A 19916-nucleotide genomic window follows, 5' to 3' on the forward strand; every position below is an offset into this window, starting at 1 on the left:
GGCAGAGCATCGCCCCCTGGTGGGCAGAGCGTCGCCCCTGGTGGGCGTGCCGGGTGGATCCTGGTCGGGCGCATGCGGGAGTCTGTCTGACTGTCTCTCCCCATTTCTAGCTTCAGAAAAATAAAAAATAAAAAAAAGTATAGAAGGAACATTTCCGTTACTGTTCAGTGTCAAATCAAATTTCTGCGCCCCAGGTATTATGGTTGGCCTGTACTATAGAACATAAGGTCAATTTGAAGAAAAATTTCCACTTGGGCAGTTCTTACCTAGAGTTACCCAGTTGCTGTATCGATCTCATCACCATAATTTATTCTCATAATTGGAATTCCAAATCAATTTCCATGATTACAGAAATATATATATGAAAAAGTATGTCTGTGTGTCTTGTGAACTTAACTAAAAGGACAGAAAACAGCTTCTGAACTCTGAGGCTGAAGGCTTGTGTAGATAACATGGTTTGATTTTTTTTTCTCCTTTCAGTGAATGGGAACATGAGAGAATGGGGGGCAGGGGGCCGGGCATGGGGACAGAGAAAGGCATAGACAGAAGGGACAGTTACTGAAGAGCAGCCTCCAGTGGCTTAGTGTCAGGGAGGAAAAACGTTTCCTCTACCCTCTTATGTCCAGTAATGGGGGCCTACAAATTAAATGGGTAAAATTCCTATGCATGTGGAAGCTTACAAAAGAATTAGCTGAATAAATAAAGTTAGAGGCTTATATACCTTACTTAGTGGGGGAAAGGGAGACAGGAGAAGAGGCTTCTGTGGATAGAAAGAATGGGTTTCTAAAAGAACGAGAAATGAGAAAGCATTTATGTGATAATGCTTGTTTATGCAGGTGTGAGTGGTCTTTCTGTCTTCTTTAGACCATAGCCCCCCCCCCCCCCCCCCCGTCTCCTTCCTGGGAGTAAAAGCCACTCAGAAGATGTATTCTAAGTCATGCTGGCTTCGTGTAATCAGATCCTTTTCTCCTCTGTAACTTCTGATGGGGTTGCTCATGACCTCTGATGCCTCGTGGGCTCTCTCAGTGTTTTCCAAAGTGACTGGCACGTATGGCCAGTCGGGCTGTGACTGCAGAGCTCCGGGGGGGGCGAAGTCGGGCTCCTGCCGTGCATCGTGGGGACTTTGATAGGGGGTCACCAGGTCACTGTGGAAAGAAAACAGACATAGCATCACATAACAGAATATATGTAAATCATTAGGTTTCACATGGAGATGACAAAAAGTGTGAAGGTGGCTCCCACGGGACTAATGTTTGGAAAACACTGGGTGGTGTGACAGGCTCATCACAAGCACAGGGGCCAGGCACAGGGTGTGGGTGCATTTTCACAGGGGACACGGTAGTCAGAATTACATCGCTTTGATTTATACCAATTCTGCTCTGTTGGGAACATCCACTCCCCGCTCTTTCTGCCTGTTTTCCCCTCATTGATAAGAGGGACACCCTGTTTCTTAAGCACATCATTATGGTCTTTAGGAATATTTTTAGAACAAGAGTTACAAGGTAGGGAAAAAAAAACACGCCCAGCCCTGAGCTCTGCTGTATGTGGAGGTCACAAGAGCCTCAAACACTTGTGAAGCGCCCCTCGATCATGGGCTCTGTTCTTCCTCCTTGTCAAAGTCAGGGGACCTTCTTCCCTCAGAATGGAGAGGATTTGCCAGCAGGTGGATTGCACGTATTCTGTAAAAAATAAAAGCACAACAAACACCAGGAACTTCTGCACTGCTCTCCAAATCTGCTCTGTCCTCTCCACTCCTGTCTACTACTCGGTCTCCCACTGGCCCTTGGGGACCCAGCTCAGTGCTGCTGGGGGACACAGGGGTCACAGAGGGAAGCCCAGGTGGCAGGGGTCTTCAGAGCTGGCTGGCTATCCTGTGCACAGGATGTACGAGGCATTCATACTAAGCCTTGGGGTGTTTTAGTGCATTCATGATACTTGATACAGAATACATCAGACCAAAGGCCACATCCTAGGATCTTTGATCCAATATCCTAAGATGAACAAAGTGCTTTAAGATGTTAGATTTCATTTCCTAAGGAATCTTCTGGTTATAAAGGTTTTAACTGATTAAAAGGACTTCTAGTTTGTAATAGTCTCAGCACAGGTGGGTGACAGGTATACCTGCATTGATTTACAAGCACACCACGCCCCAGGAAGGGCCCTGAGACTCAGCCTCTGCTAGGTCCTGGCAGGTGACCTCAGTCTCCACTGTGACCTTGACTTCCCTGGCTCCCACCTGGAAGCTCACCTGCGTCTGACACGGAGGGGCTCTTGACCAAGAACTCTCACGTGCCCTGAGAGGGAAGTGGGCAGAACATAGAAAATCCAGAAGCATTGAGCGGAGTGGAAAACAGTTAACATGGCCCAGTCCTCCCCCTACTCAGCTCCAAGGTCAAGGTAGTTAGGAAGCCAGGAGGATCTAAGCTTGTCGCAGACCTATTGAAAAAACTGCCCTCTTAGGAATGTGGTTCTCCCAAATAAATTGGGAGCTTGGTAGAATAAGATACCAGGGAACTCTCAAGGTCACAACTGTGCCCCAATTAGATCCCAGAACATACAGTCTGCCTAGCTACCGCAAACTGAGACACAAGACTTGACCTCGCCACAGCACCTGACCACCGGGACCACTGAGTTTGATTTCTAAGGGCAACTCCGCCCTACCTCCAGTGCCATGGTTTTTAATGACTTGATTTCTTGTCTGTATTCCAAATTTCCTTCCCACCATCTGAAGATAAAATATTTTTATATCTTCATGTGCAAAAGAGTTATGGATATGATGAACATTTAAAAACTGTATATATTTTATTCAGTTGCCTTCATAATGATAGCTGGTTGTTGGTATTCTTTACCACCTGCAAGCACTTAAAATAATCTTCCCTGCTCTTATAATTACATCTTAATCATTTCTGAGCAGATCCCTTTTTTCCTCCTGATGCTCAGGGTGCATGATTAATGCATTTAATCTCTGGATACCTAAATCTTTTTACTCTCTTGTGTGTTTCTTGTCCTCAGCAGGGACCCACACAGTGCACGTTTACACAAGTGCAAAGAATAATCATTATCCTCCCATTTTTTAATGCACACTTTTCCTGTAAATCAGGGGTCCACAAACTTTTTATACAGGGGGCCAGTTCACTGTCCCTCAGACTGTTGGAGGGCTGCCACATACAGTGGTCCTCTCACTGACCACCAATGAAAGAGGTGCCCCTTCTGGAAGTGCGGTGGGGGGCCAGATAAATGGCCTCAGGGGGCCGCATGTGGCCCGCGGGCCATAGTTTGGGGACGCCTGCTGTAAATGATCCAAATTCTGCTTTTCTGCAGAAGCATCAACATTTACACAGCTAACGTTAAATATAATATTAAGGTTACAGATTGTTGATCTATTAGTCACTTAAGTTGTTCTCATAATGGCCAACTCTGTGTACATGATATTGAGACAAGGGAGCGAGTTTTTATTTTGATAGCTGTTACATTTTGCCCTCCAGTGACACAGTACCTCCAATCCAATAGGTATCAGTGTCTTTTTCCCCACACCTTCACCAACACAGTACGTCATGCTGTTCTTTTAAACTTGCTACATTTTATTTGGAAAAAAAAAATGAAATTGTACTGTTTTCATTTAGATCTCATTAATTATAAGTGAGCTTAAGTATCTTTGTATATGTTTATAAGTCACTTGTCTTTATTTTTCCGTGAACTACCCATTTATATTCTTTGACGCAAATGTTTCTAGTCTTTCTTACTTGTTTGTTGGTCATTTTCTCCTTGATGTATATGAATTCTATATATGTTAATTAGCATTTTACTATGTTTGAATGATCTTTTAGTTTGATCTTTTCTTTTTGAATTTATGGGATTTTTTTTTTATGTCCAACTTTTTAAATTTTACACAGTGAAATGAAAATGTTGTATGGCTTTTTTGCCTTCTCCATTCATAAATTACTTTTTTCCCCCACATTTCTTTTCCTAGTGGTTTTATTTGTAAAGGTTACGTGGTTTACTCCACTTAAAATATATTTAGGAGTAAGGTAGGAATTCAGCTTTATTTTTTCCAGCGGGCCAACCAGTTGTTCCGGCACTACTGGTTGAGGTTTTACCCTTTCTTCTGCCTGTATTGTGTTCCACATGGCCCTTTGTAGTGGAGTCTACTTCTGGGCTCCCAGGTCTGCTCATTGGTCTGGTTCTTCATGAGACAGCAGCAACCGGTGGTCATGATGGGGCTTTTCTAATAGCACTTAGTACTTCACAAAGCTCACTTCTCTTTTATTGTCTTTCATGAGAATTTTTTTTTGTTGTTCAAACATGTTCACTTTTCCTGTGTGGTTTTAGAATTCTAATCCTTTTATTGGGATTTTAAAGAGTTTTTATTGAGATTGAATTGAGAGAGAGAGATTGAATTTTGTGTGTAAGTTAATTGCAGGGTAAGTGCCATCTACATAAATAAATCTTTTCCCTGTCCAGCAAGAGTGTCTCTCCACTTGACAGGTCCTCCCTTCACATTACACCAAATATATATGAAGGTAACTTCAAAATATTCCCTGGTAAATTAATTTCTACGTTGTTTCTCCTTTATGGCAAGGCACAAAAGCCAAAAAAAATACTCACTTCCTATCTTAAGGTGAACTAACTTTGCACATTAGAATGAGTACAAGGAGGTCCAGCTACTACAATGCGGAGGCCCTTCACCTTGACCTCCAGCTCCCGGTAGAATAGGAAGGGGCAGACCCTCCAGAGCAGAGGTCCCCAAACTACGGCCCGCGGGCCGCATGCGGCCCCCTGAGGCCATTTATCCGGCCCCCGCCGCACTTCCGGAAGGAGCACCTCTTTCATTGGTGGTCAGTGAAAGGAGCATAGTTCCCATTGAAATACTGGTCAGTTTGTTGAATTAAATTTACTTGTTCTTTATTTTAAATATTGTATTTGTTCCCGTTTTGTTTTTTTACTTTAAAATAAAATATGTGCAGTGTGCATAGGGATTTGTTCATAGTTTTTTTTATAGTCCAGCCCTCCAACGGTCTGAGGGACAGTGAACTGGCCCCTTGTATAAAAAGTTTGGGGACCCCTGCTCCAGAGAGTCCTGCTGCTGCTACTGCTGAGGAAGGTTTGGAAACCATGTTCTCTCTTGGAAAGGGGTTTGAATGGTACTTCCCAGATGTGCCCTGTTCCCTCAGATTCTGGGCTTCTGCGTCCCTGCATTCCTGTTAATGCTGACATGGCTCTCTAACGTCCTGAGGCAGAGAGGAGAAGCAGGGATCACACCCAGAGGACCATGAGGGCTCCTTAAGGGAAGGAAATGCCTCACACAGGGTTCCCCAGCCCCTTGCTCAGGGGCCCCCCACGAGCTTTTGAGGCTCGTCTTGAGAACTCCAGTAAGGTTCAGGAAAAGAGTCCCCCAGATGAGTCCAGAAACTTGGCACTGGTGGCCTGAGCAGCACCTACCAGCTATGTGACTGTGACCTCAGCACGGCCCTGTGTGTTAGCCTCCTCAGGCGTACAGACAGGGTATGGGTTGAAAAGCCATCTGTAACAATCTGTGATCCTCAGGTGCCCACAATGTTATCTAACAATAGCTTTGACAATTGACTCATAAGCAATTATTACTAACAAAAGAAGAAACAATTACCCACCTGAGAAATAAGAAGACCTCTCTGTCTAACATCAAAATGGACACTATCTGACTTATCTTAGTGCTTATGGAATATGAAGTCTGAGCCTCTATCAATAATTAGCTACTTTCTATTAAAATGCCAGTTTATACTTACTCAGACCAGAGAACAGAGTGCCAGCCTTGTCTGGGAGGCTCAGTGAATCTTTTTCCTGAAAGGCAATTGAGACAATTCAGGGAAGCTGATAAAATCGGTTGCTCATTCGGTGCTTTGGTATAAAAGTCAGTGTTCTTTAAATAACCAGGACATAACATATAGCAGGTGACCCGTTCCTTTATTCTGTTTCTTTTTGCCTAATGAACCCCTTTGGGTCACCAGATCTTGGACACTCACACAGGCTGGAAATGTAAGGTTTTAAACTGTTGAACTTATCAGGAGCCCAAAACTTCATAATTCTTCCCCATTTGAAATCAGAATCCTGGCCGGCTAGTGTTCTGTATGTACATGCACACGTTTGGATACGAGATGGTGGCTCAGGTGGGCACAGGTCACAGTGATTCCCAGGATAATGACCCGCTGGCCTGGCCACGCCCCTTCCTCCCAAGCGTGAGATCAGCAGCAGCCTCTCTTAAAATAAAACAGCCTCTCCTTTTATCCTCAGCATCTTAGTCAACAACCATTTGTGTTCATACCAGTTTCTGAAATATCAGTCAAGCCATACAACATTAAAACAAATTACTTGAAAAAATATAATAATTTTCTGCCATAGCACTCAAATTTGAAAAGAAAAAGAGAGAGAATAAAGCAAAATGAAACAAAGAAGAACAAAGAAAGCTAGCTCAGACCTCGTTGCAAAAACAGTGTTGCAAGTTAAATTATAATTAATAGCAGTTTTCTTGGAGTGTCTCAGATCATCACTTTAGATGCTGAAGCTCAAGTGGTTTCCATGGAGATATTTTCTCAAGGAGATGTCAGATACTACCTAATTTTTTTGTCTCTGATACATGACAGCCTAAAGCTTTTAGTGCCTTTTATTCTGGGGGCGAGAAAAGGGGGGTTATGTTAGATAACCTCGATTTATTTTTATATGCATTTAAACATGTGTTTTATTTGCAATTGGTCTTGGAGTCTAATGTCAACAGTTTTACATAGTTTGAAGCATGGTAAATAAGAACCACAATGACCTCATTTATATTCTGTAGTGGGGGTGGGGGGAATGCCTTATTATTCCATCTTCTCCCTACCTGCTCAATGGCACGGGTGAGAAATTTGAGGCTGAAGAATTCAAATCTCTTCTAAATATACTTTTTCTTAAAACTGTCTTAATTCCATGGATAGTACTTAGCACCTGGCTTGAAACGTCTATTAAGTTTTCATTCTGTAAAGGCAATCAAAAATTACCTTCTGACAGAAGGCATAATTAGCACTCTTCACAATTTCCCACGTGTTTCTAGCACGGTGGTCACCAATGCCCCTTCCTGCTCAGCTTTTGAAGCTGGATAAGTGCAGTCAGAGCCTTCACATATCATTGGCCTCCCCAGAGAGGCCCCCCACCAACCACAGAGAGGGAACTGAGATAAGTTGGCTGTTTGCCTTACGACCAGTGTAGACCCATGCCCGCTCATCAGAGAGGTTTTGCTTAGGGTTTTGCAAGTAGTTTCTGGAGCCGATTTCCTGGTTCAAACCCTGGCTTCCCCCACTACTGGTCTTGGGAGCTCTGACACGTTTTTGGCTTCCTGAGTGGGATGAATATGCCCATCTCACCAGGCTCACGTGAGGATGGAACAAGTTAACATGTGGAAAGGACTGAAAACAGGGCGTGACTTGTAGGAAGCACCGTTATTATTATTTCTTACACAGCTTGCTCCAGAAAGGTGAATTTCCTGTGACTTGACTCTTTGTACCCCACAATGGAAGGGAAGGACGCTGAGGTTCATTCCTCACCGTCCTGGGCCCCGGAGAGTTTTGTGTGTGATGAAAGAGGACTAATTGCACGTAATCCTAGAATTGAAAGCTTTACCACTTGTCACATACAAACACCTTACATGACTCCCGGGGGCCTTGGTTGTGTGATGTGCCGAGCTCCGGGCAGGTGGGGTTCAGAATTTGTCGCCAGCCTCGAGCCCCCGCTGTCCCCGCTGCCCAGGGAAGGACACCACGCTCATCCCTGCCCCGCGCACAGATAGAAGAGTGCTGGTCGGACTATCCCTCGCTTTCCAGACAATGCCTTCCAAGAACGTAGCAAAGGGAGGAGCAAACCCGCCTTTAGAAATGGAGTAAAACATCCATGTTTTCAATTCTTTGGGGGAGAGGAAAGTGCATTTTTACTAATATCTGACCTTTTTATTGTATTCGTATAATGATGTGGAACAACCTCCCCTAGGCCTGCTCTTACAAAGCGTGTGTGTTGTTGTTTCCTTTCCTCTCCCCACCCGAAGACGGAGGCAGGGGACAGGAGACATGCACCTGTGCTGAGCTCTCAGCCTGCTCCCCTGTGGAAGGCAAAGGAAGAGTCTGTGTGCTAAAGAGTGACTGTAATCCGTGTCTGAGCATGGTAACGTTGATGGCAGATTGGCCTTCTCTGGGGGAGAGGGGCCATAGAGCATCTGTGGGCTCTGCAGCCTCTGCTGGGCTGTTACAGAGTGAGCATGCTTACGGGCGAAGACTCTCTAACCATCACGTCCTGCAGGACCATGTTTTGTCTGTCCTTTGCTGGGTGGGGAGGGGGAGAGTACTCTCTGGGAGGTACAACGGAAGCATGGTCTGTCATTATAATGGAGCTGACCAAACAAACAGCAGGGGACATAAGCAAAAATGCACATGCTTCTATGAGACTCTCAGTCAAGCTAGACTAGCGCCCACTTTGGTGGTTATCCTCACGTAGTATCATGTGGGGATCCAGGGGAAAAGTGTATTGAACTTAATCTGCCAGTTTAATGCAAGTCTGATCTTGAGACTGTTAATCTCTAAAGTCTAGTTTGAATGACTCCCGACGTTTCCCAAAATCGAGGCTACCAAAATTATTTTGTTCTCCCAGCAACCTTGGGGGTGGGCCGGGACATGGGAGGTTGACCGCAGGACGGAGCACATGCTGCAGATGAGCTCTGTGGCCCGGTCCCAGTCGTGTTTCTTGGTCTCCACGTTTCTCTGTGTGCGTTTCCGAGAGACCCATGGTGCCCAAGGGGAAGGACAGTTACAATGAAGTCGTTTGGAATGTATCTATTAAAATGGCAATCACTCTGCTTGCCTGAATGAAGTGGATTTGCCTCCAGGGAGTAAGCGTTCACATGCATTAAGACAAGCAGGCTTAAGCTATAAATAAAGCCAAGAAAAAGGGGTGCTCGTGCTAAAGAAAACAGCCCCGCTTTTGAGTTTCATGGGGACTTCTGTTGTACCTGAGGGGTTTTCCCACTGGTTGTTCTCTGATAATAACCGAAGGCTGGGGGACACGGGACTCATAAGTAGGCTTTCTGTATTCAATACGTCCATTCCCCATGTTGGGAAGAATCAGAAAGCGGCCTTGCCTGAAGGGGTGGGTTGGGTTTCGGCACCTGACTTTCAACTATACCTGCATGGGAGGCTTTAGTATTAGAAGAGGCTCCAGAAACATCTACACACCTCGTAGTGGACTGATTTTAATTGCACCAGTCAACAAACGTGCAATTAGCTCTGCTCCTTGTCCACACCATTGTCATTGGGACTGCAGACATGATTAAGATTGGCCCCTGCCCATAAGAGGGCGACTGCTCCTGAAGGAGCAATAGGAACGAAGATGGTAGCCATTGGAAAGAGGGCCAGACACGTAATCTGCAGCGGCTGAGGACAGTTTCAGGGAAGAGGTAAGATTCAACGGACAAAGGGAGGAAAGGCAAACCAGGGGTCCAAACACTGCCCCATGGGTGAGGAGAGGCACATCAGCCAGGAGCATTGGGGATTTGTGTGCCTAGAATGCCAAGTGGGGGGAAGTGGTTCCGTGAGGGAAGAACCAGGAGAGAAATTCAGCTCAACGGAAGCCTTTCTCCATGTGCCAGAGTTCAGATTGTATCTCAGAGGCCATCCTGGGGTATTTTTAAATATTCTCTGCTGTAGGAGAAAGGACTCTACCTACTTTTCAGTCTTTATCCTGGAGTTCTTAGGTGTCCGTAGCTCCAGGAATAAATCAGCCTTAGAGAAACCGAGTTCTTAGTAAGAGACTCCCTGAATCATCATAACACGAATCTATTTCTTCTGTGCATACACATTTAATTATGCCAAATATACAGCTCACAACAATTAGGGGATATTTCAAAATGAATATGAAGCGATAAAAAAGAGAAACATTTGATTTTTTTTTTTTACTAAACAAGAACATCAGAAAAGCAAATGACAAGTCAAAGAAAGTTGTTCAATTATGCAACTGAAATGCAAAACCAACTTTTATTTCATTGGTGAAAATACACTATACAAAGGTTGAAAGTACTGGAGTATCTGCATGTTTCCTGATCCCCTAATTTTTGTAAGCAACTACTTTAATTTTTTTTATATTTAATTGGTGCTATTCATGAGCCATGGTTCTGATAGACTAAGATAGTAGCTCTATATGAAGCTACTGCTATGGGAAGATCTACTTTAAAGCTGAATTTCTCAAGCAGAAGTCCAGCCTACATGAAATCATTTCTGAAGTTAAATTAGCTTTCTATAGGTGATAATAGATACTCTCCTGTCCTATAGACAGATGTTAGGATCTGTTTGTCTATTGAAGGCTTTTAGTTTATTTTATCTTAAAGGAATATCTAAGCTTAATACAACTGATTCTTTTCTTTTTTTTTTTTTTTTTTTTTTAGCAAGAGAGACAGAGAGAGGGACCGATAGGGACAGACAGGAAGGGAGAGAGATGAGAAGCATCAGTTCTTCGTTGCGACACCTTAGTTGTTCATTGATTGCTTTTTCATATATACCTTGACCGAGGGCTATAGCAGAGCCAGTGACCCCATACTCAAGCCAGCAACCTTGGGCTTCAAGCCAGTGACCATAAGGTCATGTCTATAATCCTATGCTCAAGCCGGCAACTCCAAGCCCAAGCTGGTGAGCCCACATTCAAGCCAGCAACTTCAGGGTTTCGAACCTGGGTCCTCTACATCCCAGGTCAATTCTCTATCCACTCTACCACCACTGCCTGGTCAGGCCAACTGATTCTTTTTTTATATATATACTAGGGAAAGAAAGAGAATATTTATTATTAGGCAGTTAATAGTCTTCAAACTCTTCTGAAATATTACCCCCTTATAAAATATTTCTGAAGTGTAACCATGTTTTAGTTAGAGCTGTGTAAAATATTAATATCAAAAAATGACTACTTTTTAAACTAGTGCTGTAGACTATAAAAAAGAAAAAAAACCTTATCTATCCATATGGCCAAATGCCACCAGTTGTGGATGGGATAAAAATGGATAGGAGGCAGGGTTCAGCCAAACTTAAGAAAAAGTACTGTAATATGTTTGTCTGTCAGTGGAACTGAGCAGGCAGCCCAGGTAGGTTAAGATTCTCTGCTGTTCCTCCAAAGGAGGTGCAGTGCTTCCCTGGGTCTAGTGCACAGGAAACTAGCAGGAACCGAAGTAGATATTGTTATGATTCCCATGGGGACACAATAGCAAGATGTGCCCATCTGAAACAGATGTCCCTGGGAAAAACAGGAAGTGAAGAGTTGTAGGAAAAGATAGGTACTAGATGGCTTGAGATTAACTGTATACGTACCTCACTCTCCTACCTGACTTTTCATCCCCTTCTCTACAGCCAGTGCCGACTTTCCATATAACCCGGGACAAGGCCAAGCTATAAGAAATGGAGTCAACAGGAACTCAGCCATCATTGGAGGTAGGTGACATACAGGACAGGCTTCTAGTGTGGCTACTCACCTGTGGGAAGCAGTCGTTTTCAATAAAATCGTAGTCGAGTTGGGGGGGATAAAAAGATCTGTGTAAATTTTCATTATTCATTTTGCTATTTAAATGTGGCTTTGGAATATGAAGTACAGACGTGGATCACCTGTGGTAATGCCACCTGGCTCCTCTCTAATGCCGAGCTGAAAAAAAGGAATGACAGAACGAGCTGGCCAGGATCTGGGTATGCAGCTGGCCGAGGCGACAGCCAGGACACGCCTTCATTCCCGCCTGTCCTTTTTATTCTCATTCTCCATGTCCCAAATGGTCCAGGATAGCTCACTACACCAATGGGAAGTGAAGACCATGCCAGTGTGCTTTCAGAAAGCTAATAAGCCAGAGTAGCTCATTTATTCCAGCCTTTTCTTCTGACTGTGGATACCTGCAGAGAGACTGGACTCTCCGAGATGATGCCCCATATTTGAATCAATACTGCTAACCCTGTTGCCCATTGCCTTATGCTCTCCCTGCTTCTGTCTTATTTCATAAAAGTGGTTCTTCTCCGAGTACAGCATACATATATACATATACATATATCTGTCTTCATATACATATTAAGCAATATTATATATTTTATTACATATATATAATATAATATATTTTTTACATATTGCTGTGTTATATGTGCTAAAAAAATTTTAAAGAGGAATATTGCTCAATAGTTTTCTTTTCCATAATGTATTTGTCTGGTTTTAATATCATGATAATACTGACTTCGTAAAATGAGCTGAGTAAGGTTCCCTTCTTTTCTATTTTAAGAAAGATGTATAGGATTCGTATTATTTCCTTAGGACAAGTTTGTCAATAAGAGTTTTTTAGGTCTTTTTAATGCTTACTGATTTTCTGTCTGGTTGTTCTATCAATTGCTGAGAGAAGAGCATTGGAATCTCCAAGTAAAATTGTGAATTGGCCTGATTCTCCTTTCAATTCTATTAGTTTTTGTTGTTGTTGCTTTGAAGATCTGTATTTTTACGCCAGAGAGCGGTGTTTTGAGGGAACCGTGGCACGGTGGGAGAACAGCGTAGGATAGAGAAGAGGTGTCTAACCTGTCGGACTTGTCCTGTCTCCACCAGGGGTCATTGCTGTGGTGATTTTCACCATCCTCTGCACCTTGGTCTTCCTCATCCGGTACATGTTCCGTCACAAAGGCACCTACCACACCAACGAGGCGAAGGGGGCAGAGTCAGCAGAGAGCGCAGATGCGGCCATCATGAACAACGACCCCAACTTCACAGAGACCATTGATGAAAGCAAAAAGGAATGGCTTATTTGAAGGGTGGCTCTTTGGCTGTGGGATAGGGAGGGGGAAGGGAAGGGGACAAAAGCACCCTGCTTCACACTCCTGAGCACATCCTTTAAGATATCAGCACAAGTTGGGGGAGGCACGCAACAGAGAATTCTTGAGACTGATCACCACACATACACACACACACAAAAATAATAATAATAATACTTTTTAATATTTCTTTATAGCTGAGTTTTCCCTTCTGTATCGAAACAAAATAATACAAAAAAATGCTTTTAGGGTTTAAGCAATGATTGAAATTTGTAGGTAATATGTGTCTTACTTTGTGTGTGTTTAGAGGTGTTCTAAAATCCCATGGTAACAGGGCAAGTTTTCTACATTTTTAAGAGCCCTTAGAACGTGGATATTTTTTCTTGAGACAAGCTGGTGCCCCCACAGACATGGCCTCCAGCACTCTCCCCCTTTTGCATAGAGTCAACTTTTAATGGGTTGCTGTAGCTACTGGTTCGTGTCCATATAATGTTTCTTTTGGTGTCCTCTAAACTGGAGAAGGAAAGGAAGGGGCAGAGGGAACCTGTTACCTGCCAGTTGTCAAAGAGACCTCAACCTATGCCAGCTTTTCTGACAGTTCTCGCCTGAAGCAGTCAATGGAAGAAAGTGTTTGGTGTCTGTGAGGTAACAACATGATCAGCACAGCGGAGAGGCTCACCAAGTACTGGTGCGAGCAGTTTCCTGCTGGGGTCGCTGGTTTTCTTCTTCATCCTGTTCAACAGGGTCACATGGTTCTATGTTTGTAGCCTTAGGGTTCTTTAGTATCTGTACCTATCTATCCCTGGTGACCAGCTGTCACAAAGGGTTTTTCCTCTGCTTTACCCAAAATACATTGGGCTATGTTATATGGACATGTATGCTCCTCACTGGGGAATTAGAGCCAGATGTCACGATGCGTTTGCTCTGTTTCTTTCCTGAGTGGAGCAGGAGTGTAGACCCTTTCTGGGGACTGCATAAATTGGGTGGTTCTCATGTTGCTTTAACTCTCATTCTTAAGCCTTTGTGACAGACAGCAGACAGTGAATGGACACACCACAATAAAGCCAAACTCTGATTGCAATGGTTACGTCTACCCCTCTGGAATCATGTGCAAAAGGACATGCCGTGTTTATGTCATCCCCAGCTTGCGCTGCTCCATCTACAACAGACACGCTGCCCCAACATGGGGATCTTCTTCGGAAGGTGCATTTGAAGCTCCAGTTCATCACACTTCCGTCCCCGGTGGTTACTTCTCAGAGAACGGGCCTGTCTGCTCAGTCACACCTCAGTTTAATCAGGAACCGTCACCAACTTACTCCAACAAATAACTCATTGATTTTACTTAAAAATAACAGATTTAGTGTGTAAACTGATGAAGGAAAGCTCCTATTGCAACAGCTAAAGAATCATTTTATTTATTTTTTAAAAAAGAGTACACGAAAGTTATTTCTAGAACAACGACCCTTTCTGATCATTCTAGTTCAGGCTCTTAGACTTAATAAATACTTCAAAACTTTTTTTTTAGATGCCAACATCTGATCACCTTTCCCCTTCTCTTGCTAGGAAAGATGAGTTCTAAAAGGTATGGGTGCTATTTTTCTGATAGCCTGCCTTAGTAAAATGGAAATTCTAGTTCACATAGGTTGTATATACATATTTTTCAAGACACTTGTTAATGCTTATCTTATCGGAGGATCTCCATTTCTTGAGTAAGGAATATGTAATCCGGAACCACCAGTGGCACATGCCACAGGAGACACTGGACCCAGTCAAGTCAGGGTAACAGGAAAAACAACCCTCCCTACCTGCTGGCACCCGGCACGCTCAGGAACCCCCTCCCCTGAGAATGGTCTTGATCACTCTTCCGTAAAACACATTAAAAAAATGGAGAGTATTTAGTATGTCGAAATATCAGAACACAGTGACATTTACAAATGACATTGAAAACAAAGGTTATCAATTGAGCCAAGATGACTATCGTTCAGGGCTCTTTGATGTATTGTCAAATTGAACAAGTAAATTTTAAAACGTCATGTTACAGAAATGTTCCTGGTTTTAAAAAAAAAAAAAAAAAACCTATTTTACAGGCTTGACCTTAGTAACAAGTAATGCGGGACCGGGAGTTGATTATTTCCTGCATTTCCCATGATAGCTCTGTTCTCTGTGCATTGTCTCAGCCCCGCCTCTTTCTTCCCCAAATCGTTAGGGAATTTAAAAAGTCCAAATAGCCCCTGATATCAAAATGTTCCCACCCTTTCTTCTCTCTTCCTTCCACTTTCCTGCTACAAAATGTTACAAGTCATACCCAACACATCTCTGACCAAATTTACAAACCTAGGGCATGGGAATGCCTGCTGGATTCCTGGGTCGCCCCTGTCACCATCATTTAGGATGTTTAGGACACAGGGTTATGACTGTCCCTGTCCTTAAGGGGGTTACAATCCAGCCCACAGAACACAGAAAGGTGTATAAGGTACTGAGTAAGTGCCAAATGAATGCTGGAAATCTTGGCCTCTCTTTGGGACGTGGTCTTCACGATAATTCCTTCTTCTGTTTATGAAGGCTGTGCCCAGGGCTGTTTAAATGATAAATAATTTGTTTGTGTGAAGAAAGGAAACCAGCTTTCTCCAGTTCCCTCCCTTGCAAGTGTAGGACAGTGCAGCCTACATCACCACGACAACGAGGCTGGGTGCCTCACCGTGCTTTGTCAGCCATGTTCTGCAGAATCTCGACATCCATCCCGATGCATTTGTCAACCAAGTGCCGAAGGCCAGAGGTAGCGTGTCTTTACATATTAAGAACAGACAAAACAAAACCAACAGTTTTTAAAAAACAAACAAACAAACAAACTTGTTTACCATTTTAGGGAAAGCCCTTGTTGGGTTTTAGGGTTGTTGGTGCAGGAAATGTCTTCTGTGCATAGAGCCAGCACCTGTGAGAAGCTAGGAGCGAGACCTTCAAATGAATGTCAAATCAGCACCATTCTAAGCTCTCAGAATAACATTTCTTAGAGCGCAAGGAAACTAGCTTCAGGGTAAGGAGCTACGTTACCTCAAGCTCTTCTCTGGCCCTTCTTTGGTAGGACTATATTTTCTCTTGTGGCTTTCAACCACAAGGGGGGAAAGAAAGCGACTTGGGTGAAGTTTATAATGAAGAGCTGGGAACGGGAGTTTGGAGTGCCTTTGTTGGAAAGAGCCCTGTTGCCCTGCGTTTGATACACAAGCAACTTCTAACAGGATCATGAATTCAGAGGCATGGGAGAAAGAATTGGCACCTGCCGAAGAGATCTTCACGTGACTATTGAACGTCTTTTGGGCCACCAGGTGCCAGCGAAAGCTAGACACCAGGGCTATAAGCCACGCACTTAGAGAAAAAGCTAACAGCCACCGGATATGGAAACATAGTATCAGTATAAGGTCAGGAAGACACTGTGACCTCCTTCTCTAACAGGATCCGTTCTTTCCTATTCTTCCCCTTTCTCTTATGGTGTAAACATTTAAATGATTCCTTTATGTCTCACACCTCCAAAAACGATGAGCAGCTAGTGTGAACCTCTCCCTATTTTCTCCTTTTCATCATCCCATCAAGCAGTTTTCAAAAAAGAAAGGCAGCGAATTATCAAATTGAATTATTGATTTGAATTCCAGCTACTCAGCCAAATATAAGTCACAAACTTCTAGACCCAGTAGAACCACCTGATCCCGAAATGGGTGGGAGACAACAACAGCATATCTAGCTGATTTGGGCTAAAAAACCAAATCATTTTTTAAATGATATTTGGGGAGTGAGGACCATGAGAGTCAGCTGATAGAGTTCTAACCCTTTCTCTCTGTCCCCCGCCCCTGCCTTGCTGTGGGGCCTTCACCAAGTCACTGAACCTCTGCCCCCCCCCCCCCACTTTGTGAATATGTAAGTTAGAGCTGTTTTACTGCTTTTATAAGACAGTTGTGAGGGACACTGATTCTAGAATACTTCGAAACCCACATATAAAGGCCAGTCAATGGAGACATGCTTTCTGGCTTTTGGTTTATAAGTCACATCAGAAGAAACGTTGTGGCCGCGCCCAGGAAGGTGGGAGACCTGTAGGCATCACTGTAGACTGTTAAATTACGTAGCCAGGGACCCACCCTGTCAACAGTGCAAGGGACAACACAGCCCAAGGCCAGAGAAATCCGGACTCCATGTGCACAAAGCCCTGAGTTCTCATTCCATGCAACTTGTATCTTATTCCCGCCTTCCATGTGATTGGACTGGCTTATTAATATGACAGCGCAAGAAACTAGTGTGACATGTTGCGGAGCCTGCTGGCTCTGCGCAACCATGTTGGAAACGTCCGATTTCTTTTTCAGTGGTATGTTTTGGATGCAAGCAGTATGGGTGTAAAACTGATTGTCAGGGAAACGATGTTGAAAAGCTGGTTAACTCCCACTGAACAAAGACCGGCAGGAGGTAACAGACAGAGGGGCACATAGGTACTGATGTCTAACACGCATTCACAAGTTTATTTTCCCGACAAACATGTGCTTTAAGAGCGGGTCTCCTTAGAGAGTCTGCGCCCTTTCCAGGCCTCGGCTTAGCGTCCGGTGAATGCCGGATTCTGAGAGGTCTGAAATCAGGGAGGCTCTTCTCCTGGAGGCCAGGAAACAGTCCTAAGTGTCTCTGAATCTAAGTTTTGTTCCGTCGGGTTTTCCTTTTTTTTTTTTTCTCTCAACTAGCATGGTGACTACGGAGGTTAGCGCCGTGAGAAGTTGGGCTACATCCTCTTTCTGTAAAGTCAGTTAGGGTTCCACCCCCTGCGGAATCACACGGAATTTCACCCTCTAAAAGCAACAGCATGTACACCAGAATGAAAGAAGGAAAATTATGTATGTATGCCTCATGTTCTTGGTGAATGTCTTTCATTTAACTCAAATTATATTAGAAACCAGATTGATAAATAAATAAAATTTTAAAAAACCCAAACTAGTTTTAATTATCCTAAGAGCAATTCTTTGTGTTTTGTTCCTTCTTCATTCACGGATGTACTCACAGACAGTCATTGTAACATAATGATTCTTCCCTGGCATTGAGCGGAACCCGCACAGCATTCTGCTGAAGTGGCGTTTCTGAAGCCGGACCCACGGGCCAGTGTCATCTCTTGTGTCCCTCATGGTAAAGGAGAGGGTCCTGGTGAAATCACAAGTCGTGCTGGAAGCCCACCTCAGGCTTTGTCCAAAATACAGGAAGCCTCTGTAATATATTTCTGGGCCGATCACACTAGGACACCTCTAAATAAAATGTTTAGAGCCCATTCGGTTTCATTCCAAGCAGCAGTCGTGGCATTCACATTAAATCATTCACGAGCGTTGCCGACACGTTGATTACTGCCAGGCCTATCATTACAGAGTCACTGCAGGAGGGAACTCTCACATTTAATTAGTATCCGTGTCTAGTGTTATAAAATGCAAGTCTGGGACACGTGGGACAGAAACACGAGTTAGTGTGAATCATCTTAAAATCAAAGTGCCTTGCCTTGACACCTGTCCTGTATTATGTGATTGATTTGAGGGGAAATGTACATCGGTTCTTAAGAAGACACCTGTTTTCTGGAACGATGGAGAAGGAACAAAGCAGGCACTGGGTCACATGACAAGCACTGGCCATCTGCAGACGGTCACTACTGGCAGAGGCTTCAAGGGATGTGTCCCTTGAGAAGCCAGCTGTCACCTATGATACCAACTCTAAGAAGGGGGGGAGCAGATCTCACAGGTGAGCCATCTGGGTGAGATGACCTCTTACCTAATCCTAGTGTGGGGGACCCGACATCTGGGGGGACAAAGCATCTGTTCTAACTACGCTCAGGGTGTAGGACACAATGACAGCGTGCTTGTTGAATTAAACAGCTGGCCCACAGGACAGAAAGGGCCTTTAGGCGAGACAGGTGCTGGTCTGGGCACCATGGGGACAAATTAAATTCACTCCTAATGAGGAGCAGCATTCAGGGGGAAAGAGTTACAAACTAGAACCGGCGGAGGCAACAAAATACTCTCCCAGGAAGGTGAATGACGAGAGCCGGCTTAGGAAGGTAGTGGAGCTTCAGGGAATGGAGTGGGTCATGTAAACTCAACAGTAATACTGGATGCTGCTAGGACCCAGTGCTGGGAAAGGGCTTGGGCCATGCCCCAGTGGGATCCCTTTACCTATTTCAGTACAAACAGAGGTAAAGAAGCCATGACCTCCCCCCCATCCTACAAGACACTGAGGCTCCAGGGCACATTTATGGGGATCATCAGGACCTCCAAAGCCACGGAAGTCCTCTGGGGGCACTTGGAATTTATGTCCATACACTCTCTCTGGCCTCACCCCCAAATAGGCCAGAATAAGACATTCTGTGGTACCATGAGCAGGGACCCAAGTCCTCACCATAGAGAGGTGGGTCCAGCCCACAGTGGACACCAGGCTCGATACAAATCTGAGAGCTGAGGTGGGGTGACTGGCTGTGTCCCCACCCACTTGGAAATCAGAAATAACAGAATCATTTCCAGTGACCTTGTCTGCAATAATATCTGACGAACAAGCATATTAGGCTTCTGGGACCGCTGTGACAAATGACTACAAACTTAGGTGCCTTAAAACAATGGAAATGTATCCTCATACCATTCTGGAGGCTGGAAGTTTGAGATCAAGGTGCCAGCAGGAGCTCCGCTGTCTCCCTAAAGAACTTAGTACAGTAAAATGCTTGCTCCCTCTTCTAGTCTGCGGTAGCCCCAGGCTTTCCTAGGTTTGTGGCTGCGCAACTCCAACATCTGCCTCTGTCTTCACAGCAGTCTGCACCTGTCCTTCATCTCTATATATCTCTTCTTATGAAGACACCAGTCATATTGGCTTAGGGACACTGTGCCCCAATGTGACCTCATCTTAACTAATTTCATCTGCCACTAAACACCAGAACACCGTCACATTCCGCAGTACTGAATAGTTCCCCTCGTTTTCCTGACTGAATGGTGTCCCATATGGCTATGCCCATAGTTACTTTACTATCTACTATTGGTTATTTTATTTTATCCTTGTTATTGGACATGTAGATAGCATCTGAATTTTCCCTGTTGAAATGTTGTTGCAAAGAACATATTTATA

The 19916-nt window shown here is 44.1% G+C and overlaps 1 protein-coding gene across 1 annotated transcript in view; it reads left to right on the forward strand.

Moving 5' to 3' along the window:
* CNTNAP2 (contactin associated protein 2) overlaps positions 1 to 17511 on the forward strand; it is a 1312105-nt gene extending 1294594 nt beyond the window's left edge. Inside the window, exons 23-24 of the mRNA XM_066362952.1 lie at positions 11379 to 11459; positions 12598 to 17511. Of these exons, the coding sequence (XP_066219049.1) occupies positions 11379 to 11459; positions 12598 to 12797 (281 nt within the window). The 3' untranslated portion in view covers positions 12798 to 17511. The remainder of the gene's footprint in view (positions 1 to 11378; positions 11460 to 12597) is intronic.
* Positions 17512 to 19916: the final 2405 nt, after the last annotated feature.

This window comes from Saccopteryx leptura, chromosome 2 (assembly GCF_036850995.1).
Source record: "Saccopteryx leptura isolate mSacLep1 chromosome 2, mSacLep1_pri_phased_curated, whole genome shotgun sequence".
NCBI lineage: Eukaryota > Metazoa > Chordata > Mammalia > Chiroptera > Emballonuridae > Saccopteryx > Saccopteryx leptura.